This window comes from Squalius cephalus (genome assembly GCF_949319135.1).
Source record: "Squalius cephalus genome assembly, chromosome: 13".
Taxonomy (NCBI): Eukaryota; Metazoa; Chordata; class Actinopteri; order Cypriniformes; family Leuciscidae; genus Squalius; species Squalius cephalus.
This window is the reverse complement of record NC_137134.1, coordinates 26,368,941-26,395,094: the sequence shown is the minus strand read 5'-3', so window position 1 is coordinate 26,395,094 and position 26,154 is coordinate 26,368,941. Positions and strand designations below refer to the sequence as shown.

The following is a 26,154-nucleotide window of genomic DNA, read 5'->3' as shown; positions in this document are numbered from 1 at the left end:
AATAGAATAAATAAAGCCATCCCACTTGTGAAAGAATATTAGAAATAGACATTGCAATACAAATAATTGATATTGCATAAATATGCAAACGATATTCTGTACATGCAGAAACAGAGCAGTATACAATTAACACCAGTTAATGGTAAACTTCTTTCTTGGATCTTGTTTGAATTGACAGGCTATTATAGGCTTGAAATTGAATTCCCTCTAAATGTGTTATGGGCCATGAGGACTGTCTGGTTAGTAAAAAAAAATCAAAATATTATTTCATCCAGTAAAAGTTAACTTTACATGGTAATTTGTTTATTGTAACAACAACAAAGGGAAAAGAATGCTACCGATTACAAATGGAATGTTCAATATTTTTTTCTTTTTTTTTGCCTATCTATGAATTAAGAGGCATTATTAACTCTTACATTCTAATTACATGTACAATCAAGGCATCAGACGAAAGCTTATCTTCCACTCTTTCTAAAGGTGTGCTCAGTTTGTTTCTAGCTTAAAGTATCAGGGAGATATGGCTCACGATTCATGAATATAATTAAACCGTTTTAGCATGTTTGGGTGATTCTGGGAGTTAAAGCAGAATTTGAGGTAGCATTGTTTTGACCCTAATTACAAGTTTCCAGCAGCTTGTTGACCGGGTTGGCCACCCAGGTTGTGATCCTCAGACATCATAGATTTCATTTTTATATGACAACCTTTTACAGCAGCCCATGTCTGATTTCCTAAAAAACAGGTGTTTTGCCCCCTGGGTATAAGTATATGTTTAAAGAAAATCTAGTTCCTAAATAATTTTTCTATACATTGACTACTGGGGGCTCTAACCTGCAATATGCCCTTTAAAATCTCATTTTAAAATGGCAAAAAATTACATAGCCTATTTTGAATGTTACTTTTGCATTAAATAAATATATAAATAAATATAATAAACCAGTTTTAAAAAAAAAAAATTATGGAGGACACTTTTATGATTCAGTTCTTTTTGACAATTCAATAACATAAAATATTTTATAACATTTTTTATTTTATTTGTAATAAAATAAGTGACAACGGCGAAAATCAATATTTTGCATGATCTTCTTGGAAGTGGAAAACTGTTCTGTGGTCAGACAAATCGAGATATGAAATTATATTTGGAAACCATGGACGCCGTGTCCTCCAGACTAGAGGAGAGTGACCATCCGGCAATCAGCGCTCAGTTCAAAAGCTTGCATCTCTGATTGTATGGGGGTGCTTGAATGCCTATTATTGCGCTTCTGGGAAGGCACCATCAATACTGAAAGATATATGTTTGTAGAGCAACATATGTTTCCATCCAGATTACGTCTTTCTCGGGGAAGGCTTTGCATATTTTATCAAATCAATGCTGAAACGCATACTGCATCTATTACAACAGCATGGCATCGTAGTAGAAGAGTCCGGGTGTTATACTTTCCTGACTGCAGTCCAGACCATGATCATGAAACAAAAAAGACAGTTGAGCAGCTACAATCTTGTATCAGACATGAATGGGGACAACGTTCCTCTCCCAAAACTCCAGCAACTATGATAGTTTCCCTATGATCCTCGCTTGTTTCTTCACCTGCAGAACTTCTGATGATTCCGCTGCGCAGTTTCGCCTGGCACTGAACATGGGCTGGCATATGCAAATTTTTGGAGGCGTACATATTAATGATCCCGACTGTTGCGTCACAGTCGGTGTTATGTGGAGATTCGCCTGTTTTTCAGGGGTGTTTTTCAAAAACGAGATTTAAATAATAAGGAGAAAACAATGGTGTTTGAGACTCACTGTATGTCATGTCCATGTACTGAACTCTTGTTATTTAACTATGCCAAGATAAATTCAATTTCACATTCTAGGGCACCTTTAAAGTACATTTATCAGGACATCCATTGTTTACTTTTTTGTCATTGTAGTCAAATTAGATAGGCTAAATTATTAAAAATTTTAAAGGATTTTTTTAATAATAAATGGAGACTATCTCTGCCTCTTTTTCTCATGCTCAAATTAGCAGAACTATCTTCGGCTTTTAGTTTTACAGGAAGCACAAGCATTTAGTGGTTAGTTTACGTGTTTATTTTAGCAGAAACACCCGGAGCCGCAACCATTTTACAGTTATTTTTGAGTGAGGTGTGAAGATGTCATCTGATCTATCTTTCTGGTCATTTAGTACATCTAAAAACTGTCAAGATATTTTATTTCTTCCTTGTAACACTCAAAGAATAAGTAGTCAGGTTTACATTTGTGAATAGTAAATTGCTGGTAAAATTAATGATCTACCATAATACTGTAAGGTTGTAGATAATGCCAATACAATAAATAATATTTTGCAGTATATTATATTGTGTTGGATCTTTACATTAATAATTTTATTTATTTTTTTATCAGAGGTCAGATTTTTCCATTTTCATTTTTCCAGGTTTGTCCATGTTAAAAGGACAGTTCACCCTAAAATGAAAATCAAGTCTTTATTTACTCACCCTGGTGTTGTTCTAATGCCGTATGCCCTTCTTTCTTTTTTTAGACCACAAAAAGAGAATTAAAAAAAAAATGTTCTGGGGGTATACAATATGAAATATAATGTAATATTTAATGAAAATCCTTTTAACGACACTCTATTAGCACTACAGAGTTCCTGTCCGGAGATATTTAACTCATGAAGAAAGAGCAGGGATACATTGTTTGGATATCTAGGCGTTGTATTTGTCACATATTTATTCATCTTTATTTCTCACAACTTGTGTGCTTTTCCTGGGCTAGCCGGAGAGAACTGCGGCGCTAGAGTCTCAAGAACATGCACATTGCATAGCCATGCACAGAAGACCAACGGCCAAGGTTAGGATTTTCCTTAAATACATTCAATTTCTGTTTTTTTTTTTCACCAAATCCCATCGTATACCTTCAGAACACTAAATGATCAGTATGTTCAGTAAATTATGACTAAATAGTCATTTTAGGGTGAAATATCCCTTTTAAAGGCGTAACTGCAGTTTAGATACAGTAGCTCTTTTCAAAATGAGGGCCCGTCAGAAGTCTCAGTTTGGACAGTGTAAACTCTAACAAGAATGGTCTTACCGCTGTTTGTGCTTTTCTTTTGTAGAACTTTGGATCAGCGTAAGTTACCTCTTCTTCACGAGTCTGGACTGTTTCAACAACAATGACAGACATGTTAAAAGAGCAAAACTGTATTATTACAGATATATCAGCAGTACGGAAACACCTGCCTTCAGTGTCTGTTTTTCTGCGTTTCCTGCAGATCCAGAAGATCCCAACAGCAGCAACAATCATCAGAGATCCAGCAACAGCAGAAGAGATTGGCACTATCAGAGACACTGAGACTGGAGGAGGAGAGGGAGATTGCTGCTCAGATTCTGGAAAGATAAAGAGAGACAATCTGTCAGTCTGTCCTCCTTAGTCTCAGTCTCAGACGCACCCAGTGACCATCTGGAATTATAGCCCGACCAGCATAAGTCTAATTAACATGTTTATGGAGTAAATTAATTTATTCAGAAAGTGTTAAGAACTTGCTTGCTTTGGCTTTGTTAGGAAGTATTTTTTTTTAGCAGAGAGAGAAAAAAAGACTAAATGAATGGACTATTTAACAACACATGACTCAATATACATTTTTTTGTGTATTGAACTATTGCATAAAATCAGTATTACAATCACAATTGTGCTGTTGATCTGAATATAAATGTCATTACCTTCAACATTCTTGTGATTTGATTCCGATTTTGATTCAATATTGACTCATTTGGATACATGTTTATTTTAAATTTTATTTAAAAAAATAATCTCACCTAATGCTGTAAACATAGAAGGCCTAATCTGCTGGTATTAATAAAGGTTAAAAATAACAAATTAAATATAATGCAGTTTTTGTTATAATAACAATTATTTAATGGCATAAGTAAAGATATAATAAATATGTAATATAGTGCTCAGCAAAATCTCTAGCTATTTTTTCTATTTAATTAACATGGTCATTAAATGGCTTTCCTGAGGTAAATGTAAGGTTATGTGACATAATTGTTCTCCTGCTGTTATATATTGACCTCTTTCAGTGGTTGAAAAATCCACGAGTGGTCGATATTATGTATACTTTCGGTAAGTTGTACTGTATCTTTAAATAAAAAAGTAACAGATGATCGGTTCACGTGCATTTGAACTGAGGCGCTCAGCGATCTGTCACGTCACATTTACAAGCGCCAAACGTATTTTTGTCTGAATTTCGTAATAAAATTGACGGAATCTAAGAGCTGAGAATTAGTTTAATATTAAAAGTACCGCTTTGCTCCGCAATTTTTCTGTGCGTGAGAAAATGGATGTGTGGCGTGAGAGCGTGTGAAAAGTGTCAATTGCGTGAGTCTCACGCTCAATGCGTGAGAGTTGGCAGCCCTGTGAAGGATGTTGTGGAGTGATGGTAGGAGTAGACGGATTAGCTGGAAAATATCAGAGAACCAGAGAAATGTGAACAATCAAGTGTTGAATAAAAGTTTACTGTGATGTCAGTTAGTCACAGCTGATACTGACAGTCCTGATTTTCACTCCTAATGATGAATACAGATTAAACACATAATTCAATAACTTGTCCAGCAACCAAATAAAAGATACAATATCTGAGAATGGACTTATAAAATATGTTATTGTCCCAATTATTAAGGTTCATTAAAGATGACTGAATGCATTAGAATAGCTTCTCTTTGTATCTATTATGCTTCGTGCATTTAATTAGAATATATATCCTGTTCTGTTGCATATGCTTTTCAGAAAACAGTGTTTTAAATGGAATTAGAAATTGATAAAACATTTAGAATGACCCCAATCTCAGACATATTCCCATATTACTCTCACAGGGTTCATCTAGTCACAGTTATTTTGCTCACTGTCAATGCTGTATAGTGCTGCAATACTACTTAGATCAGACATACTGAAACTCATGTCTTAAACAATATTTAACAATTTATTTTGGTTCTATAAAATCTGTGATCCTTTTCATCCTGGATGGGAGGTTATATGAGGTGGACATAGTCACCTTTTATGGATGGAGTGTTGATGTTGGGTGATTTTGTTTGAGGATTAGAAATTTTAAAATAATGCCAAAAAAAAAAGTGCATCTTAAATGTATCTATAAGTGTAATTTCAAATATATGAATCTTCCTGAATATAGTGTTTACATTACGAATACAAAAAAAGATAGGGCAAATTGCAATGTAATTACTCACCATCAACAGTAACATGGAATGTCTTGATTGTCTCCTTATCCCCAACAGTGATGGTTAGTTTATAAAGTCCAGAGTCATTGGTTCTGGTGTTTGTGATGGTCAGAGATCCAGTTCTGTCCAGCTTCAGTCTGTCTCCGACTCTCTCTTCTTTACCATATTGAAGAATGTTTGCTTTAGCAATGAAAATTCTGTTAAATCTCCACTCAATATCACCCCTCTGTATTTCAGTAACACCAGAGTTTAGAGTGACAGAATCTCCCTCCGTCACTGACACTGACTCCACAACATCTGTATCACTGAAGACCCCTAAAAAGAACCAAGAGGAACAGTTCCTCAACACAGAAAGCTCATGGCTCACACATAAATAAGTAATTTTATCTGGTTTAACTAGTTAAACTGTTGTTTATCTTTTTGTTGCTTATTTTTTTACAGCTGTCCACTAATTTGACACTATTAATCAAACATTAAAATGGGATCTCGTTTGGATTACAGAAACAAATAAAGTACAGCAACATTTGTTTTGGAAAATTAAAAAATTAAGTAGTATATTGCTTGAGAAACAGTAAATAAGAAATAGAATTACAATAATTAATTATATTGGAATTCATTTGTATTAGTTATAACTATAGGAAATATAGAAATAAATTTCTACTTACCAACCAGATGCCATAAACACACACTATATAAAAGTACTGTGTGAACCATTTTAATTTGTGCAGCTCTCCAAATTATTTAAAATAATAACAAACCTTAAGTTTGTAATAAAATGGAAGTGTGGTATCAAACTGATTACAGATCGAAACTTCTTTATCTAAACTCTCAAGTTAACAGGAGGTGGAGAGACGTGGTTAAAGTGTAGAGATGTACTCCATGTGCATCTATCTGTGCGTGTGTGTATGTGTATGGGTGTGTGTGTGTGTGTGATGGTGTCAGTTTGTGAGACTTTTCAGTTTAAACCAGTGTTAATTAGTATATGTTGCTGACTTGAATTTTTTTCATTTTAATAACCTTTCAGTGGTTATTAAAATTAATGATTACTGAAGACAGGTCAGACGAGTCAAAGGACAACAGGCAGGTAGACAGGTAAGTCAAAGCGTACTAGCAACAAGGAGATCAGCCAATGACTGTGTGTAGACTAGAGTGAAGTATAAGGGTGAGAATGAGCAGATGCTTTGAGTTAGATTTCGGGTGATTGGGATCAGATAGGTGGAGCTGGGTGATCAGGTGTTGATTCATTACCATGAAGGGCAAAGAGTCGTGGATGTAAATGTACAAAAAGTTAACCCATTTAAGCCCACCGGCAACTATAGTTGCCGCAGTACATAGTTGTCATTTTCCTTTTGTAAATATTTTTCTAGATGTTGTCCATGTTTTATTTCTCAATGAAATGCAAGCAAACAACCAAATAAAGGATTTCAAGAGAAAAAAAAAGGTATTCACTTCCTCCCTGTCACATGAGGCTGTCAACTTCCTACCCCTACTTCCAGGAAGCAGGGCGAAGGCAAACCCTCCCAAAGAAAGGTCATTTTCATGTTACTAATAAGTATTTTTTGTTGACATATATATATCTACATAATCATGAAGGTCTCTAGAATCAGCCAAACAAAACAAATCTTACAAGAGATCTATAGTTTTTTGTATACTTAGTCAAAAGTCCAAGCGGCAACTATAGTTGCCGGTGGGCAAATGCCTTGTAAGTACATATATCATGGGAAAATGGGGTGTACTGTGTTAATAGGTTAATAAATCAAGTTTATTGGTCTTGTTTAGTGCATAAACATAACTTAACCCTTTAAATGACATCTCTATATAGATATATTTTTTTCTTCATTCTATTTATTTGTATTTATTTATTTTCATTTACCTTTTTGATACACAATGCCCTGTTATGGCTGCACTTTGTTCTGCACTATGTTCCACAACTTTAACCCTTGTGCACTGTTCATTTGTGGTTTACAGTCAGGCTGTTTGGGGTATGAGAGACCCCAGGCAACAAAATGCTATTTTGTAACAATATATATATTTTAAACAAATGTAATTTTACTCAGTTTATTAATGTTTTTACTCTTCATTTGGACATTTTTACTCCACAAAATGTTCAAAAAAAGAAAAGAAAAATTCTCTAAAAAGAAAATTTGCCTTATAAAATACCCACATTTCTAACTTTCATTTATGGGGATAACATGGATAATTTGACATGGTTTAGTGTAAGATTTTTGGCCAAATCTTGTAAAATGCAGTTTTAAAAGTAAAAAAAAAAAAAAAATCACTTTAACCAGTAGATGGCTGCAGAGCTCTAAAAGTACTAAAAGTTTCAAACTAAAAGACATCTTTTCACAAGTTTTTCCAGTTAGATTCATATCTACATATAATGAAATCACAATTATAACAATAAAAGTTACTTTTTGTCAAAGTTTGGCCGTTTTTGTACTGAAAAAAATCAGTTTTTCAATAATGTTCCATTATGATTAGAATCAAACCTGATCAGGATGTTACAAAGAGAAAAGTTGGAGTTTTTAGAGTTTATCATTTATTTCAAACATCTGTTTTTCATATAATTCTACAAATTTAAAGTGTGCCACTTCATTTCTGTCTGTGTGTTCTGTGTTGTTTCTGATTTTGAGGATGAATTTTGTCCATTGATCAAATTCATTTGATTCTAATCATAATATAACATTATTTTTTTTCAGTACAAAAAGTGCCTAAACTTTGACAAAAAGTAACTTTTATTATTATAATTGTGATTTCATTATATGTAGATATGAGTACAACTGGAAAAACTTGTGAAAAGATGTCTTTCAGTTAGTCAAAAAGCAAATAGCAAATAGTGGTGCTCTGCAGCCATCTACTGGTTAAAGTGATAAATTGTTACTTTTAGAACAGCATTTTCCAAAAGATGGGCAAAAATCTTTTAAAAACACTTAACCATGTCAAATTATCCATGTTATCCCCATGAATGAAAGTCAGAAATGTGGGTCAAAAAGACCCTGAACAGCGCACAATGGTTAAGGCAAATGGATTTGTTGTTTGTTGTGTTTTCATATTCAAGAGATTATAAGCTAGATGCAGTTTTTTTGGGGTCTGCATCAAATGTTCTTCGACTTTTATACATAATAAATTTGTTTATGAATAAAGATTGATCTGTTGAAAGCAGTTATTTTGAGATAAATGCCAAATGTTCTCCTCCTATTCATATTTTACATTGAAGGGGTGCATACAACATATTTGCCCACCGGCAACTATAGTTGCCGCACATTCAAATATGATTTTCAAGAAAGAAAAAAATAACCTGGGGAAAATAAATGCAGATCATGTTCACATAGGACACTATCAACAGGATTATATGCATGAAACCATTCAGAAAAATTTGGGCACAAATGGGTTAACACACACACACACACACACACACACACACACACACACACACACACACACACACACACACACACACACATAAGAAATAACTAAGATGGCTGAGGCATAACTGTTAGCAGGCTAGCTGAAGGGTGATTATCCAAAAAACAAAACAAAAAACAAAAAAAACACACACACACTCCCTGTGAGGTGAAGGCGGAAAACCACACTCAGTGCTCGAAAGACCACCAACTGAAGACAGCAGCAGCTAGCCTCCTGACCCGGGGCCTGTCAGCCTAAATTAAACACAGAGGAAAAAAAGGCAATTAACCAATGAATATTCTGAGCAAAACAAAATATACCAAATAATAATAATAATAGTAATACAAATAATTCCTGAGGATGTTGATGATGAACAACACTCACCACAATTGAGCACTGACTTGCAGACAAGAACAATCACTAAGCAAAAGGGTTACATTTGGAATTATAAATCAGTCTGCGTTAAACTGAAACAAGACTCCAGAAGACACACTCACAGTCTGCCAGTATAGTAGCACTATGGTATATGGCTGAGGCCTTTCCACACTAATACGTTTTCATTTAAAAACACATATTTTTCTCTCTGTTTTGGCCTTGCGGCAATACATGAGAACAGTTGCGTTTTAGACCAAACATATGGTGACTGAGTGCGTCCTGTACAATCAGTGAATGGTGAGATATTTAGCTAAAAATTATCCTGCCAGAAGAATTGCACAATAACTTCATTATTTTTCTGCCTGTATCATCTTAGTGAGCTTTTGTGACGTTTTATGCATGCGCAGTAAGGTTAATTTAGCATTTTATGACGTTTCAGTGTGGACCAGAAACTTCTGGGAAACGCCTGAAAATGCTAGTGTGGACGGAGAACGTTTTTAAACGAAAATGCCGTTTTCAAATGTATTTGGATTAATGTAGACGTAGCCAGAAGAGCAAGCCGCATACAAAACTTATAGGCCCCGTCCACACTACTGCGCTTTCGTTTAAAAAAACGGAGACCTTTTGCTACGTTTGCACCTCCCGTCCACACTAAAACGGCAAAAACGGAGACCCAAAACGGAGAAGTTTCGAAACGCTGCCGACCCGTTTTTCGTTTTGAATCTCCGGAGGGCGTTTTAGGCTACATTTACGGCTATTTTCATAAACGGACTTTTCACCCCTCTTCGTTTTCAAAAATAATATCGTGCACACGAACCTGTGTATATGCTGTCAAGAGCATGCCAAACCTGTAGGTGGCAGTGTAACGAGAAGCTCAAGCCCACCTTAGCCAATCAGAATCCCGAAAATAGTCACATTCTGTGACGTCGCTGCCTAAAACTCCGTTTTTCTCTGTTTACATGCAAACGTGCAAACGGAGATTTTCTAAATCTCCACTCTGGCCGGAGTTTTTAGAAAGAATCGGTTTCATTGGCGAAACCTCCGTTTGCGTGTAAACGAAGGGCGCAAACGATGGGAAATGTCTCCGTTTTTCAAAATAACCATGTACGTGTAAACGGGGCCTTAGTTAAGACGGGTCAAAACCATAGACTGTAAAAAGGTCAAAACGGAGGACTTTAGAAATGATGACGTAGTAGAGGCTCACGCCCGGCTCTATGATTGGGTGTCATCAGTCATGGCGTAGGCTATATCTTTTCTAGCAGCTGTTGTGCAAGTAAATTCTGCATTTCACAATGCTATAACTGCCTACATGCGCCGGAGGCAAGCTATTATTCGAGCGACCTGTGAGAATTCCCGGTAAAATAGTGACAATGTGACAATTCCCGTGTGCAATTGACAATTCCCGATAAAATAGTTTACGCTTGACAATGTAGCGACATGGAGCGTCGGTTTTGGGTTAACCCGGGAAGAAAAAGCGCATGGTGGGATAATTTTATCAATGAAGTTGTGTTTACACCAGCACGCGCATGCCCAGTGTTGGTGAACGGTCACGTGATCCACGTTTTCAGTCGTTTTAATGTGGACGGAGATCAATTCTAATACGCAGCTAAAACGCTGGTGTGTATTTTTTACAGTCTATGGTGTGGACGGAGATCGTATTCGTTTTAATTCTCCGTTTCTAAACGAAAACGCAGTAGTGTGGACGGGGCCTAACACAATTCCTCTTGCACTGCAGAGGTGGCACATAATTTGCATCTGAATTGGTACAATTGTAATTGCATAAATGTTGTTGAGATTCATATTTTAAAAAACACTCTTGCAACATTTGAAGCAGAAAGTTTTACATAGAATCGCATTGATGTTAACAAATAAATCAGAAAATGAACTGGCAATTTAGTGATATTCCTAGAGTTGTGGTCTTGATCGGTCTTGGGAAAAAAATTGAGACCCAGACAAGACCAAGACCTTAACAAAAATAGTCTCATGACTGGTCTCGAGGCCAAGACTCGTCTCAAAAACTACAACACTATTTGACATTATAACGTAAGGGAATCTTCAAAAAGATCAGAGGCTTTGGACAATACATCAGGAGCTAAAGACCACAACAATTTAAATCAAATTAAAAAACCCACACCAACGTGCCCACGCGCCCACGCCAACATGCACCCATGTGGGTCCGATGGACAACTTTATATTGGCCCTATTTGGGTTGCCCATACAGAGCCCAAGTGGAGGCGGGTAAGCCTCCACACTATCGGGAGGCTATATGGGGCCATGGCAGGGCAGCCACAACGGGGTTCCCCTGGAGCCCTTCATACACCAGGTGGGCGGCCACACCAGCATGATGTGTTATGATGACTAGTGACAGCCCATTAAAAACCCACATGGGGCCCACATGGAAATGTTGGCTGAGGCAGGACTGTTTACTTGGTCAAAACAATCATACTTGTCATGTATAAGGATTACTGGGGTTGTTTCATGTATCTGTCACTAGAGGGCACTGTTACCTCTTAAGATATGAAAGTGTGAAAATCTGTGTAGAAAATATCTCAGATGATGTCCTTGTTCATGCTTGTGACCAAGAAACACACAATCAATATTTGCATGTGGTCATAAAATTGACATTAAACTCTGAGAAGTGCTGGCAGTCAGAATTGGTCCAACAGAAGAGAGAGGTTGCTGTAAGGGAAACAAGAGAACCAAAAGACGGCTTCAGAAGTTTGTTTGTGTTGCTTCCTAGGTCTGGTGGGCAACAGCAGCAGTTTATCCCGCAGTTTGCAACATTGTCAGAACCACTAAGACGCTTTTCAAAAAGGGGGACATCCTTTGAGTTTGGGCCAGAAGACAATCGTTCATTACACTATATTAATTATTAATTACTAATAAGTTTATGTGCATTTCAGTAAGTTTAATAATAATATTAAATAATAATTCAGTAAGTAACTTAGGCCCAATAATACAGTTTTTTTATCATTATGTTGACTGAATCTGGTTATTCACTTTTAAAAACATGACCCCACCCCCTTATACTGGAAGTATAATAGAATTAGAAGGTTGTGTCTGCATTCTGGTTGTATGTGCCAAATATATAATATACAGCTTATGTTGTTGTCTTGTGCAATAGTGTTAACTGTGAATAACAAAAGCAAACTCAAAATTAATTAAACACATTTATTTTGGAAAAACACAAAAAGATCTATTTGAAAAATCGAAATAAAAAAGGAAATGATGAATATTCATATTTATATACACACACATATCATAAAAGTATTAACATGCAATATTAACAAATGGTTTTGTTGCTGGGGGGCATTCTGAAAATTTTATGGGGAAGATTTTTTTTATAATGGCTCATTAGACTATAACTTTATTCAGTTCACAATTTGATTGTTTTTATAAGCAAACTTCAAATCATAATGAAATTTACTCAGATGCTCTCAATAAAAGGAATAAAAAATACATCACATGACAATTCGTATTATAGTGAAAGTGAAAATGTTTTCATTTCATTTTCTTTCATTCATTACATTTTCAAAGAGAAAAAAGTGAAATAATCAAACACTCTCATTTTAGACTATTAGATCCATCATTGTGGGTCTGATGTCTCTCCAGTTCAACTCTTCTTAATCTGATGTCATAAACCAGCACAAAAAACGCAGCCACAGCAGCCAGACCCATCAGAGCAGTGACGACCAATCGGATCACAGCTTCAGTCCCTCCAAAATAATGGACTTCATCTGAAGAGAGAACTTAAGCACAGAAATAGAATTTTCCAACTCAGTAATTATACATTAATATTATCTGAATATGACAGACTGGTTCAGTAAATAAGTGATAACATCACAGCTAACGTACCTGAACATAAACGACAGAGATCGGTAATGCAGACGTGTTTGGTCTGGTTGCTGATGGTATTGTTGATCACACAGCTGTAGGTGTTGTTATCCTGATATTCCACCTCCAGAGGAAGAGAGGGACTGATGCTGATATCAGATACACTTATTCTGGACAATAAACTGGTTCCTTTGTACCAGGAGAGAGTCACATGACTCACGTCCATAACTGAACACAGCAGCACACATGTTGGGCTTGAAGAACATTTTGAAATGTCACTGGTGATGACAGGAATGGATAGTGGAGCTGCAAAACATGAAATAACAAAAAGAAATATAGAGCTACAAGAGTTTTATTTGTTATTAAAGTGTTGATGAGTGATATTTTACAGTGACATCAAATTGCTGAATGTGAAATCATTCAGTGAGTGTGTCAGTCCATTTTTAATGGCCATCTAACACCTCTGGGCAGCTATTTGTAGTCTTGAAAGTGCCATATAATGCAGGAGTTTGTATGGAGGGGCAACTGCAACTCAATATTTCCAGAGCCTCTCAGCACTGCACATTTTGTATGGCTCCCTTATTTAACACATTGAATGAACTCATCTGTTGCTTAGCTTAGCTCTCCATAACTCTGTGACTGGGTGTCTCCCAAATAAGGGGAGACTAGTGAAGGTTAAACGAACACATTCACTTTATTATAGAAAGGCTGTGTCTGAAATCGCCCCCTATACCCTTAAATAGTTATTTGAGGGGTCAGCCATTTGTAGTGGTGTCCAAAACCATAGTGGATGTTATCGAGTGCACTCATTCAATCCCACAATGCACTGCAATAACGAGAGTACAACCCATGTACACTCAATGGCTAGAGAATACCCATATTACACGTGATGTCACGCCAAATGAATTCCCGTGTCTCACCTGAAGATGGCGCCTGCAGCGAATCATTTTACAAACCAGGTATAAATTCCTTTTAATTTAATTATTAAATTAAATTCATATTAATATGTTAAATTAAATGATTAATTATTTAATTACTGAATTGTTTAATTAAGGTTTATACATGCTAGTTTCCATGACAGAGTTGAAGATAAATCTTTTCATCTTACTACTGGAGCTGCCAGTTTGCTATATTTTAAATGATTATTAAACATCAAGCACAAACTATGCAAAATCGGCAGAGCTTCCAACGAACTCAGTGTCCGAATTTACACACTCCTTATAAGTGGAGTATATTAGTAGAGTAATGTAGGGTATAGTAAATGAGGGTATGGTGCGATTTCAGACACAGCCAGTGCTAACAGCAGTATGAACTGATGGCGAAATCTATGGACTTTAATTTTTTTTTTTTTTTTAACCCTTATTTAACCAGGGAAATCCTTTGAGAACAAGTCTCTTTTGCGAAGGAGCCCTGGCCAAGAAAGCCGCAATAAAAGTTCCACATAGAATACAAAATATAAGAAATACAGTGAACATACAAAACATAATACGTTTACAGTACAATGAAAAAAAATAATAAAAAAAAAAAAAATTCATCATGACATCACCCATTGTCACCATAGACTTATCCTAATTTGGGAAGCAGGGACAAGTGCCCATTGTGCCTGCTTCCCGGTACTTTACTAGCCTCTTAAATTGACCAAAGGAGACCAAGTTATCAAGTTTTAAGTCATTCTGTAACAGGTTCCACGCTGATGGGGCAGAAATTCTAAATGCTTGCTTCCCTAACTCTGTGCGAGCCCTAGGCACAACCAGGTGGAGATTATCATTAGACCGCAGAGAGCGAGTGCTGGCCTTGAAGGACATAAGCCTACATAAATAAGGGGGCAATGTCCCAATGATGGATTTATATATAAACAATCGCCAACGGGTTAGCCTGCGCTGAGCAAGGGAGGGCCACTGGACTAGATTATACAGAGTGCAACAATGTGTAAAGGGTTTGCACCCTGTAATAAATCTCAGTGCACCATGGTAAACTGAATCCAGTTGGTGCAAATATTTATAAGGGGCGTACATATATAAAAAAAATCACCATAGTCCATAAGAGAAAGGAAAGTAGCCTCGACCAGTTTCTTCCTTGTTGCAAGAGAAAAGCAGGCCCTATTCCTAAAATAGAACCCTAGCTTTAACTTAAGTTTCCGGGCTAAATTTTGGATATGAGCCTTAAAACTCAAATGGTCATCAAGTAAAAGCCCTAAGTACTTATACTCAGCCACACGCTCTATTAGATTTCCCTGCAGGGTAACAATGTTTGGAGGGATAGCTGTGGAGTTCCTATTATTTGAGAACAGGACCATCTTGGTTTTATTTGCATTCAACACAAGCTTCAAGTCAAATAGCTGAGATTGTACAGTGTCAAAGGCATCCTGCAGGTACTGAAAGGTCTGGTGAAGGGTTTCTCCACAGGTGTAAATGATTGTGTCGTCAGCATAAAAATGAAACCAAGCATTGTGGACATTTGAACCAAGGTCATTTACATAAATAGTAAATAAAAGTGGGCCCAGCACCGATCCCTGAGGAACCCCTGATACAACTTGTAAGAAACCTGAAGAGATACCGTCAAAGGTGACGCACTGAGTCCTATCTGAGAGATAATTTTCAAACCAACCAACTGCCTTCTCAGAAAGACCAATGTTGAGCAGTCTCTGTTTTAAAATACAATGGTTCACCGTATCAAAAGCTTTGGAAAGATCGATGAAAAGAGCTGCACACATCTTTTTGCTGTCCAATGCCTCAATGATGTCATTCACAACCTTCAGTGAAGCAGAGATGGTACTATGTTCCTTTCGGAAACCCGACTGAAACTCTGAGAGAATATTATTAACACTTAGGAATTCTTTCAGTTGTTCACTTACTAGTCATTCAAAAACCTTTGATAGCACAGACAAGTTGGAAATAGGCCTATAGTTGTTTAGCAAGGTAGGATCTCCTCCCTTTAACAAGGGGAGGACATGGGCAGATTTCCAGATTGATGGCATAACATTCTGAACCAAAGACAAATTAAAAATAAACATAAGCGGTTTAGCAATAAAATATGCAGCAATTTAAAAAAAAATATGGCTCTAAACAATCTGGGCCAGCAGGCTTTTTGATGTCCAGTGACATTAGGGCTTTATGTACATCATCGATTGAGAACGGGGCAAAGGTAAAATAAAAAGGCTGGCCAACACAACATCTTCCAGCAGCATTACCATCAGAAGGGGAGGTTTTTGGAGGTAGAGATTGGTCAAACAAAGAACCAGATGCAACAAAATGTTCATTAAAACATTCTAGCATCGCCGATCTGTCCGAGATAGTAATATTGTCCCTGATGATATGGGGAGGCAGTTCATTATGAGATTTAGCTAAAGAAATTGACTTGATAGACTTCCAAAAAGTCCTAGGGTTATTTAGATTGTCTGTAGTAGCCGCTAGATAGGATTCAGATTTGGCATGTCGGACAGCTGCTGTGAACTGGTTCTCTTACGAGAGTCCTCTCGTACTGCGTTTTATCAAAACGCTACGGGAAAAAGTCTCTTTTCACGAAACACTGAAGCAAAAAATTATCCTTTAATTTTCATATATGTAAAACGCGTTGCGGCAGCAGCAGTCAGCTATGGCGAGACGGCTCGCTCGCTCATTGGCTGCTCTGTGGCAACTGCTTAAGCCTATCGAGCGAGGCCTGAGATGACATCAGGCCAATGAGGGCGCTTCGCGCCCTCCTCGCCACTTCCCGCCGAAACGGGCGTGGCTTACCTCTATAAAAGGAGCTCGAGAAGGCTGATTCACTTGATTTTAATCTCTTCAGCGAAGCGCACACGTCGCTGGATCACGGAAGCAGCGTCGTTTGAAGCAAGCACTTCAGCGGAACGAGCCCTCAAAGCCGCTGGCCAACGCCGCCTTCTACAGCCGTACCTGCTGCGCTTTCCGACGCCTATATCCTTTATTACTATTGCTTTTCTGTGTGTGTGTGTGTGTGTGTGTTCGCTGCAACACTCACCCCTAAAAGAGCTGCGTCTTTTCAAAGATGCCTTCCTGCGGCTCGTGCCGAGCCCCACTCACCGAGGGAGACAAGCATGTCATCTGTGTCTCCTGCCTGGGTGAGGACCATGCAGCGCTCGCGCTCGCTGACGGCGGCTGCCCTCACTGCGAGCTTTTGCCGATGGTGACTCTGAGGACTCGCCTGGCATCCTTCTCTAAGCCTGCATTCACCGCCGCGATGCCGCGCCGTAAAAAGCGCCGCTCGCAGCGGGTCCCGGAACCCGCTCCAGCCCGACCAAGCTCGCCAGTTCGCCCGCCAGCTTCACCGGCCTCTCTCGAATCACTTCCTGATGCTCAGCGCCCGCAGTCTGCCGCCGCTTCATCAGAGGAAGTCGTTTCAGAGGCCGCGTCGGGGGAGAAGGATTCCTGCTCTCTGCTAGCTTCAGGCAGTGAGGATTGGGCGACCTCTGAGGATCTCGCGCCTCCTGCCCGCAAGCCCTCAACGAGAGCCAACATCGAGACGGAGCTCATGCGAGTACTCGCGCTGGCCGCGGCGAGCCTCGGCCTCGAGTGGTCTGCACCGGAGCCCCCTTCTCGAACCCGGCTGGATGGTAGCTTCCTCCCTGGTGAGCGCACTTCTCCGGAATCTAAGCCCGCTCCTTTTCTTCCTGAGTTGCATGAAGAAGTTGCGAAGGCCTGGAACGCGCCCTACTCGGCGCGGACGCGCTCATCTGTGTCACCCGCATTTTCCTCTCTGGATAATGCCAAAGACCGAGGCTACCTCTCTCTTCCACCGGTGGAACAGGCGATAGCGACCCACCTTTGCCCGTCCTCTGCTGGACGGCGGACTAAACCGGTGTTGCCTTCGAAAGCCTGCCGCATGACGTCGACGCTGCTCGCGCGAATTTTCTCCGCCGCTGGGCAGGCCGCGTCATCGCTACACACCATGGCTACGCTGCAGATTTACCAGGGTGATCTCCTCCGTAAGCTGGACGAGATGGGACCTGACGCTATCTGCATCGCGGACTTAAGGAGCGCTTCAGATCTCACGCTCCGAGCTACTAAAGCCGCCGCACAAGCCATGGGACGGTGTATGGCTTCCGCCACTGTCGCTGAGAGGCACTTATGGCTGACGCTCACGGAGATGGCCGATTCCGAGCGCACCGCGTTTCTCGATGCCCCGCTGTCCTCCGCTGGCCTTTTTGGTTCTTCTCTCTCCGAGTTCGTGGAGAGATTTACCGAGGCCCAAAAAGCGTCTCAAGCCTTCAAGCACTTCCTGCCGAAGCGCTCCGGTTCTGCAGCGGGTCGTGACAAACGGACTCCGCGGAGCTCTCAGCCTCAGCCCCCACCTTCGGCCGCCTCTTCGCAGCAGCCACAACAGCGCAGCTCGAGGCCCCGCTCTCGGTCCAGCGCCCGGCGCCCCTCTTCGCGCGGGCCGCGATCGAGGATTGAGGTAAAACCGGAAGTCCGAAGAAGTCCTAGCAAGCCTAGGAAAGCACAGGTGTGTGAGTCCCGTTGCGGCCGGCCTCTCACCCAAGCGCCCCGCTGTTTTAGTCCCAAGATTTGCGACTGTTCCAGCGTTTTCTGCAGAGAGCAAGTCCGCACTGCTGCCCGCTTGCCTGCACACAAAAGCCGTTCTCACAGCTACCCAGATAAATCTCAAAAAGAGTGTATTTTCTGGTGTCCCGGCCACGGCCGATGGTGCTATAAATGTAGTCTCGATGCCCACTCCTCAGTGCCCATCACTACACACAAGCACAGCCCTACACTTAGGGCCCGCGCACATAAAATCGACTCAGGTCGGTTGCGCTTCCAGCATAGTGAGAGTGCACACTTCCCAGTGCCCACTAACACTATGTCTAACAGATCACAGGCTCTCTGTAAAAACGAGAACTGTGAGCGCGCGCTTTGCTCGGGCAGACGCCGCGCCCAAAGCAGTAAATGTGCCCGCTCCCAGCCCACATCTACTCGCTCACATGAGTCCTATGAGACTTTCTCAGTCCTCCCTCACTCAGCTAAGCACTGTAGTAAGGTCGAGGACGAGCGTTTCGCCCGCTGTATTAAGCGCGCGCCCCGCCTCAAATGCCACAGGTATAACACCTATGTTTGTATCCCCCGAAGCGCCTCTGTCGCACGGCGATCAGAGCGCGCTCCGTATCCAGCCCCTAGCCAGCCATGCAGAAGCATGGGCAGCGCTTCCAGGGGTTTCGGACTGGGTGCTAGGCATTATAAAGAGAGGCTTCTCACTACAGTTTTGTCGACGCCCTCCCCGCTTCATAGCGCGCGTCGAAACTACGGTTTCGTTGGAAGTAGCTCACCTACTTCGAGCCGAAATATCAAAACTGATAAGCAAAGGGGCGATAGAGCGCGTTCCCCCAGCTCTAAGCGAAGGGGGGCTATACAGCAGATACTTTCTAGTCCCCAAAAAGGACGGCGGTATCAGACCCATACTGGATCTAAGACGGCTGAACAGAGTATTAGTGAAACGCAGTTTCAAAATGCTCACAACCAGCAAAATTCTCGCGCATGTTCGCCGAGAAGACTGGTTCATGTCGATAGATCTGAAGGACGCGTATTTTCAAATACAGATAGCGTCACATCACAGGCAATACTTGAGATTCGCCTTCGAGGGTCAGACATACCAGTATACAGTCCTGCCATTCGGCTTGTCCCTGGCACCTCGTACATTTACGAAATGCATGGACGCAGCGCTCGCTCCTCTCAGACTCAGAGGCATGCGAGTGCTGAACTATTTGGACGACTGGTGGATCCTAGCTCAATCACGATCACAGCTTGTGGAGCACAGAACCATTTTACTCGATCACCTCGAGAATCTTGGTATCACAGTCAACTGGACAAAGAGTTCATTGAACCCCAGTCAAACGATTTTGTTTCTGGGCGTCGTTCTGGACTCACAGTCTATGACAGCGCGGCTGTCACCACAGCGCGTGTTGATCATTCAGCGCGCGGCGAGATCTTTCCGCCGCGGCGCTGTCACCCCGCTCAGGAAGTTTCAAAGGATGCTGGGTCTCATGGCCTCAGCATAGTAAGTTCTCCGGCTGGGCTTGCTCTGCATACGCCCGCTGCAGTTCTGGTTGAAAGCGCGGGTACCGCGCAGAGCGTGGGCGACCGGTCGATTACGCCTCAAGGTCGATCAGAGCTGTGTTTCAGCCCTGGCGCCTTGGACGGCGGACGACTGGTACCGATCAGGTGTAAGACTGGGGACTTCCTCTAGAGTGAGGATGGTGTCGACAGACGCATCCACCTCGGGATGGGGAGCGCTGCTCGAGGGCAGACCGTTCTTCGGCCTGTGGTCGGAACGAGAAAAGCTCCAACACATAAACTGCCTAGAAATGCTGGCAGTGCACAACGCGATGACGCGTTTTTGTCCCCACATCAAGGACGAACACGTCATAGTCCGTTCGGACAACATGGCTGTGGTGTCCTACATAAATCGCCAGGGCGGTCTGAAATCCATATCCCTGTACAGGCTGGCGAAACGCCTCCTATTATGGGCTCAGCACAACTTACGCTCGCTGAGAGCAGTGCATGTACCTGGGCTTCAGAATGTGGGCCCAGACAGACTGTCCAGGAACAATGTTCCCCCGGGCGAATGGTCTCTACACCCAAAAACAGTCCGGCTGTTGTGGGAGAGATTCGGCAGAGCGGAGGTGGACCTTTTCGCGTCCCACGAAAACGCGCACTGCCCCGCATTCTTTTCAAAGACCGACAGCGCGCTGTCCCGAAGGTGGCCGCGCTGCCCGTTATATACGCTTTTCCCCCCGTCTCCCTCCTGCCACAGGTGTTGGAACGGGTCAGGAAAACAAAATGCCCAATGCTGCTTGTAGCTCCGTTCTGGGAGAACCAGACATGGTTCCCAGTTCTGATGCAGTTGGCAGATATCGCTCCATGGCCACTGCCGTTGAGGAGAGATCTCCTCTCGCAGGCCGGGGGCTCGATTTGGCACCCACACCCGGAACTGTGGTCCCTTCATGTGTGGGCGCTCAACGGATACCCGTTGGTCTCGCAGAGGGAGTCGTGAATACCATCACTCAGGCTAGAGCGCCGTCGACTCGGCGGCTTTATGCTTCGAAGTGGTCGGTTTTCTCCGGCTGGTGTACAGCTCGGAGCCTTTCACCCCTCGAATGTGAGGTAACGGAGGTTCTCTCCTTCCTACAAGAGCTGTTGGATAAGGGCAGATCCCCTTCCACGCTCAAAGTGTATGTGGCGGCTATTTCAGCGTTCTCTGGTTCAACGCTGGGTCAGTTGCTGGGAAGGAATGATTTAGTCATCCGCTTCCTCAGGGGAGCTAGGAGACTGAATCCACCCAGACCTCCTTCAGTCCCTATGTGGGACCTTTATACGGTCCTGGCGGACATGAAAGGTGCTCCTTTCGAGCCTATCCAGTCTATTAGCCTCAAACATTTGTCTTTCAAAACAGTGTTTTTGATGGCTCTCGCTTCAGTGAAGCGCATAGGCGACCTGCACGCGCTCTCTGTGAGCCCGGCGTGCTTGGAGTTTGGTCCTAATGACTCTAAAGTCATACTCAAACCTAAGCACGGCTATGTGCCGAAATCCCTCAACACGCCTTTTCGGGCTCAGGTCATTTCCCTGGCTGCCCTGCCGGCATCGAGTGAGGAAGGGGACTCGAGTTTTCTTTGCCCTGTTAGGGCTTTAAGAGCTTATATGTCCCGCTCTGCTGTCTTCAGACAGACAGAGCAGCTCTTTGTATCGTTCAGCGGACGTTCCAAGGGAATGGCTGTTTCGAAACAAAGTCTATCCAGATGGATAGTTGACGCCATAGCGCTGGCTTATGCTGTCAAGGGCATTCCATGCCCGTTGGGAGTCAGAGCGCACTCTACGAGAAGCGTTGCTTCTTCGTGGGCTTGGTCCAGCGGGATTTCCCTACAGGATATATGTACGGTGGCGGGCTGGGCCTCTCCGTCTACATTTATCAGGTTTTATAACCTAGAGGTTCCCGCCTTACAGGCTAAGCTTTTGTCGGTGTAACCTGTTCAGCCGTCTGGTCAGACCGCTGAAACCCATGCGCAATGCGCTACCGACTATTTTGGGCAGAACTGTGTAAGGCCCACATTTCCCACATTAGTTCAGGTTCCCTACCCTGTCTATGTGATGTTATACTTGCGTCTGTGGACATGTCTATTCTACGACGCTACAGTATAGGGAATTAAGGCTCCCACCCTTATTCCCTGACTCTGTGTGAGTCAATCTGGTGATTATGCACTGTATACCTGAAATAGCTTCCGGTGATCAGTGTTTTTATCCCAGCACGCACGGCGTTTTGCAAGGGGTTCCCGTAGCGTTTTGATAAAACGCAGTACGAGAGGACTCTCGTAAGAGAACGTACTCGGTTACTAACGTAACCTCGGTTCTCTCTAGAAGAGGGAACGAGTACTGCGTTCTCTGCCGTGCGTACGGTTCACTCTGGTTCGCTTCGGCGATCAAAATCAAGTGAATCAGCCTTCTCGAGCTCCTTTTATAGAGGTAAGCCACGCCCGTTTCGGCGGGAAGTGGCGAGGAGGGCGCGAAGCGCCCTCATTGGCCTGATGTCATCTCAGGCCTCGCTCGATAGGCTTAAGCAGTTGCCGCAGAGCAGCCAATGAGCGAGCGAGCCGTCTCGCCATAGCTGACTGCTGCTGCCGCAACGCGTTTTACATATATGAAAATTAAAGGATAATTTTTTGCTTCAGTGTTTCGTGAAAAGAGACTTTTTCCCGTAGCGTTTTGATAAAACGCAGTACTCGTTCCCTCTTCTAGAGAGAACCGAGGTTACGTTAGTAACCGAGTACGTTTCGTAGTCGTCTGAAATTAATCCTATCGGCCTCCACCCCTGATTTTCTAGCCTTTGCCCAAGCCACATCCCTCTCATGAAGAAGTTTGCTAAGCTCCGTCGAAAACCAAGGGTTATCTCGTCCCTTGACTCTAAACTTACGCAGGGGAGCATGTTTATTAATAAGTTGCAAAAATCCATCGTGAAAGTCGTTTCCAGGCTATTTCAACATCATCAATAAGCGTAATGCAGTCCCAGTTAAAATAAAATAAATCATGTATAAAACCTTGTAAGGAGAAATGTTTCATATCACGTTTTTCAATGCATCGAGGCCTGGATTTTGGAATTTTGGCATTTCTAACTGCAGCAATCGTGCAATGATCACTAATGTCATTAGCAAACACACCAATTTCAGAAAATTTATGGGGAGCATTTGTCAATGGCAAATCAATTAAAGTAGATTTCTCTGGGTGTTTTGGATTTGGGCGAGTAGGAGACTCAATTAATTGTGTAAGATTTAATTCACTGCAAAGACCCTTCAATCCGTCTGAAGCAGGTTTGAACCAGTCCCAGTTCATATCGCCTGCCAGGACAATCTCACTGTACTGCAGCTGTGATAAAAGCTGTGACAGCGTCTGAAGGGTGTCAGCTACTGCAGAGGGTGGTCTGTAGCTTCCAACAACAGTGACAGTCATGCCTTTGTACACCTCAACATTTAAGGCCAGAAATTCAAGTTGTTTACTCACATATATGGACAAAACTGCATTGGCAATGAACTTGCTCTTTACATATATAGCCACGCCCCCAGCCTTACGAGGCCAGTCAGTTCTAAAGACATTGTATCCACTGACAACAATGTCTTTGTCTGTGACTAATTAAAGGTAATTTCTAAGGTATTCCTCTAACGTACTTCTATTTGTGGTTGGCATTTTATTCCATTTAAATATTTAAATGTTAGTGAGAAAAAAAAAAACTTTTATCAATCTGCTTATGCGAGGGACATCGGTTATTATGCTCAACTCTGCTTGCTCATTTGATGGTATCTTGAGTAAAACAGCTCTATATTTAACGAAGCACATACAAAAGACCTGAGGCTGTATTCACAAAATATTTTATCTTTTCACAAATAGTTCTCCTAAATAGCAGTCAAAGTTTTTAGTTAAGAGTTTTCTCTTAAAACCTAGGGTGGGATTGACCTCGTTGATATGGATGATGTCAACATGCTTACTAACTCTGTCTCTGTCAATGGTTTAATCACAGAAATATTGTAGAACGAGGTATCATGTTGCCATATTCCAAGAAAGATTTTAAAATGTAGACTAAGTGTCACTAATTAAACTAGTATGTTCAGCTAATTGTCAGCCTCTTACATGTCTGCATCTCAAGAGATTGCAGAATTCAAGCGACAATTACGTTTTATAAACAAAGTTCGGGAGGAGCATGTTCAAACTGTCTGTATAATCAGCTCGAGAGAAGGCATTTATATACACAGTCGAGTCGACACACCTAAAGTTACCTCGACAGATTTCTGCATCCCTGCGCAACCCTGACTCCTCACTCTATGCCTATTGCCTCAGTGTATATAGTGTCTTAGGGCAGATTGCTGAGTGGATGAACAGCAAAAGCCATTTAAGGATTGTTTGTGATTTGGTTTTAGTAACTGAGACCGTAGTGACTACAGCTAACTTTTCAGAGATTTAGGAGCTAGTTTTAGCGCTAAAATACATTTTGAAATAGGCCTACTCTTAGAGCAAAAATGTAGGGAAATTAGGACTGACACACCCATTATTTTAAAGAGCTTCTCCTAAATCTGCAAGTTAGGAGCTACTTTTAGCCTTTAAGATGTTTTGTGAATACGGCCTCTGAACCAGATGCGATGTGACCTGTTTTACTGAATAAGGAAGTTAAATAGTACCTAACCCCATTGTAGAAAAGTGTACATTGGTTGCAGCCATCTGGTGGTCAAACCAATGACTAACACCTACAAAACAGCAGTCTTCCATTACAACCACTTGTTTTACATCTAGTTCTCCAACTGATCCTTTATTGTTGTATTTTATGTTATTTTAAAGGGGTGGTATAATGCCCTTTTCACAAGATGTAAAATAAGTCAAAGTTATCTTCTAGTCATTGATTAGCATATTCTGTCATGGTAATCTATTAATCGCGTTCCCGGGGCGGGGTTTATGTAAGATTTAGGGTTAGAGATGTCACTAACCTGTGAGGAATGTTGTATAGTCCCTATCAGCTGTTTGTTGTAGTCCTTAAAAAGCAATTTCTTTAAAAGAAAATATCTCCCTTTGCTTTGAACTTCGAGCGTTGTAACTTTGCAGATGTTGTTTATGCTCAAACAGCAACATTACACACTAACTAAAGTTAAAAAAGTGAAATCATAATCAACCACTCCTGTAAATAAATCAATTTAGAAAATTAATTCATGTCTGTGTATTGGCACTAAACTAATTAAAATAAATTAAACAAATGTATAAGTAAAATCTGCAAAGCCGTCCTGGCTTCAACTGGCTTTATTTCATAATAAAATTAACGTTGGTATTCATATAAATGTTAAATGTTGTAGTAAACATGGATACTGTCATGCAAGAAAAATTTCAGACCTCAGTCTGACAATAAAGTATTAAGTAAGTAAGTAAGTAAGTAAGTAAGTAAGTAAGTATAAATTATTGTATTTGCTATTCGTGTTTTAAAAAATTGTTTATGTTTATTGTTTTAAAAATCAATGTTTAACAGTAATGAATACTTGTCTAGCTAATGCAAATTCAAGAGTAAACAAACTGTACCTCAGTATGAAAGTAAATGAGTACAGCTTTAAAAGTATCTGTAAATGTAATTTCAAATTCAAATATAAAAACTATCTTGAAATATGAATGAGAATAATTTACCATTCATAATTTGAAAAGGACATTATATATTATACTCTATACTCACCATCAACAGTAACATGGAATTTCTTGATTGTCTCCTTATCCCCAACAGTGATGGTTAGTTGATAAAGTCCAGAGTCATTGGTTCTGGTGTTTGTGATGGTCAGAGATCCAGTTCTGTCCAGCTTCAGTCTGTCTCCGACTCTCTCTTCTTTACCATATTGAAGAATGTTTGCTTTAGCTATGAAAATTCTGTTAAATCTCCACTCAATATCACCCCTCTGTATTTCAGTAACACCAGAGTTTAGAGTGACAGAATCTCCCTCCGTCACTGACACTGACTTCACTGCATCTGTATCACCAAACACCCCTGCAGAACAAGATCAAACGACTTAAATATGAACATAATGAAATCTTCTTAACAATTTTTATAGTTGGCCTACATTATAACTTTGTGATAAAACTATTTTCATAAAAACTGTATAACTTACCAACCAGATTTAACAAGAGCAAAACAAATGTGCAAATCATTTTCCTAAAGTCTCAGATTGTCATTTTACAAGTCTAAGAAAACTGAAAAAAAAAAAAAGAAAAGTTGAAGTGTAGTCTCACATGGCGCCCTTTAGACAGTGAAAATGAACACCGACAGGCTGTGCATCATCACTAAATAATGAGCGCGTTTTAATGT

At 41.0% G+C, this 26,154-nt stretch overlaps 2 protein-coding genes across 4 annotated transcripts in view; one reads left to right on the top strand and one right to left on the bottom strand.

Annotated features, from left to right (window-relative positions):
• LOC307169790 (uncharacterized protein) overlaps positions 1–4,280 on the top strand; it is a 98,022-nt gene extending 93,742 nt beyond the window's left edge. The window contains exon 5 of one of the 3 annotated variants that reach the window (XM_079890611.1): positions 3,261–4,280. In XM_079890611.1, coding sequence (XP_079746737.1) covers positions 3,261–3,340 — 80 coding nt within the window. In that variant the 3' untranslated portion in view covers positions 3,341–4,280. Of the gene's footprint in view, positions 1–2,764; positions 2,803–3,260 lie in introns of those variants that run through there. The other 2 variants (XM_079890612.1, XM_079890613.1) reach the window with 2 other exon arrangements.
• Positions 4,281–12,158: 7,878 nt separating this feature from the next.
• On the bottom strand, positions 12,159–26,154 carry LOC307169779 (hepatic and glial cell adhesion molecule-like). The gene is made up of 4 exons (XM_079890594.1): positions 25,958–26,154; positions 25,531–25,836; positions 12,856–13,140; positions 12,159–12,749 (listed from the first exon to the last, which is right to left on the bottom strand). The coding sequence occupies exons 1-4, from the start codon at positions 25,995–25,997 to the stop codon at positions 12,565–12,567; spliced, it is 816 nt and encodes a 271-aa protein (XP_079746720.1). The 5' UTR covers positions 25,998–26,154; the 3' UTR covers positions 12,159–12,564.

Bases quoted from the DNA above. Each gene is read 5' to 3' on its own strand.
- LOC307169779 (XM_079890594.1), bottom strand. From the start codon at position 25,997: ATGATTTGCACATTTGTTTTGCTCTTGTTAAATCTGGTTG. The intron at 13,141-25,530 runs GTGAGTATAGAG...CATGTTTTGCAG, and splicing joins ATTCCATGTTACTGTTGATG to CTCCACTATCCATTCCTGTC. The intron at 12,750-12,855 runs GTACGTTAGCTG...TCTGTGCTTAAG, and splicing joins TCTCTGTCGTTTATGTTCAG to TTCTCTCTTCAGATGAAGTC.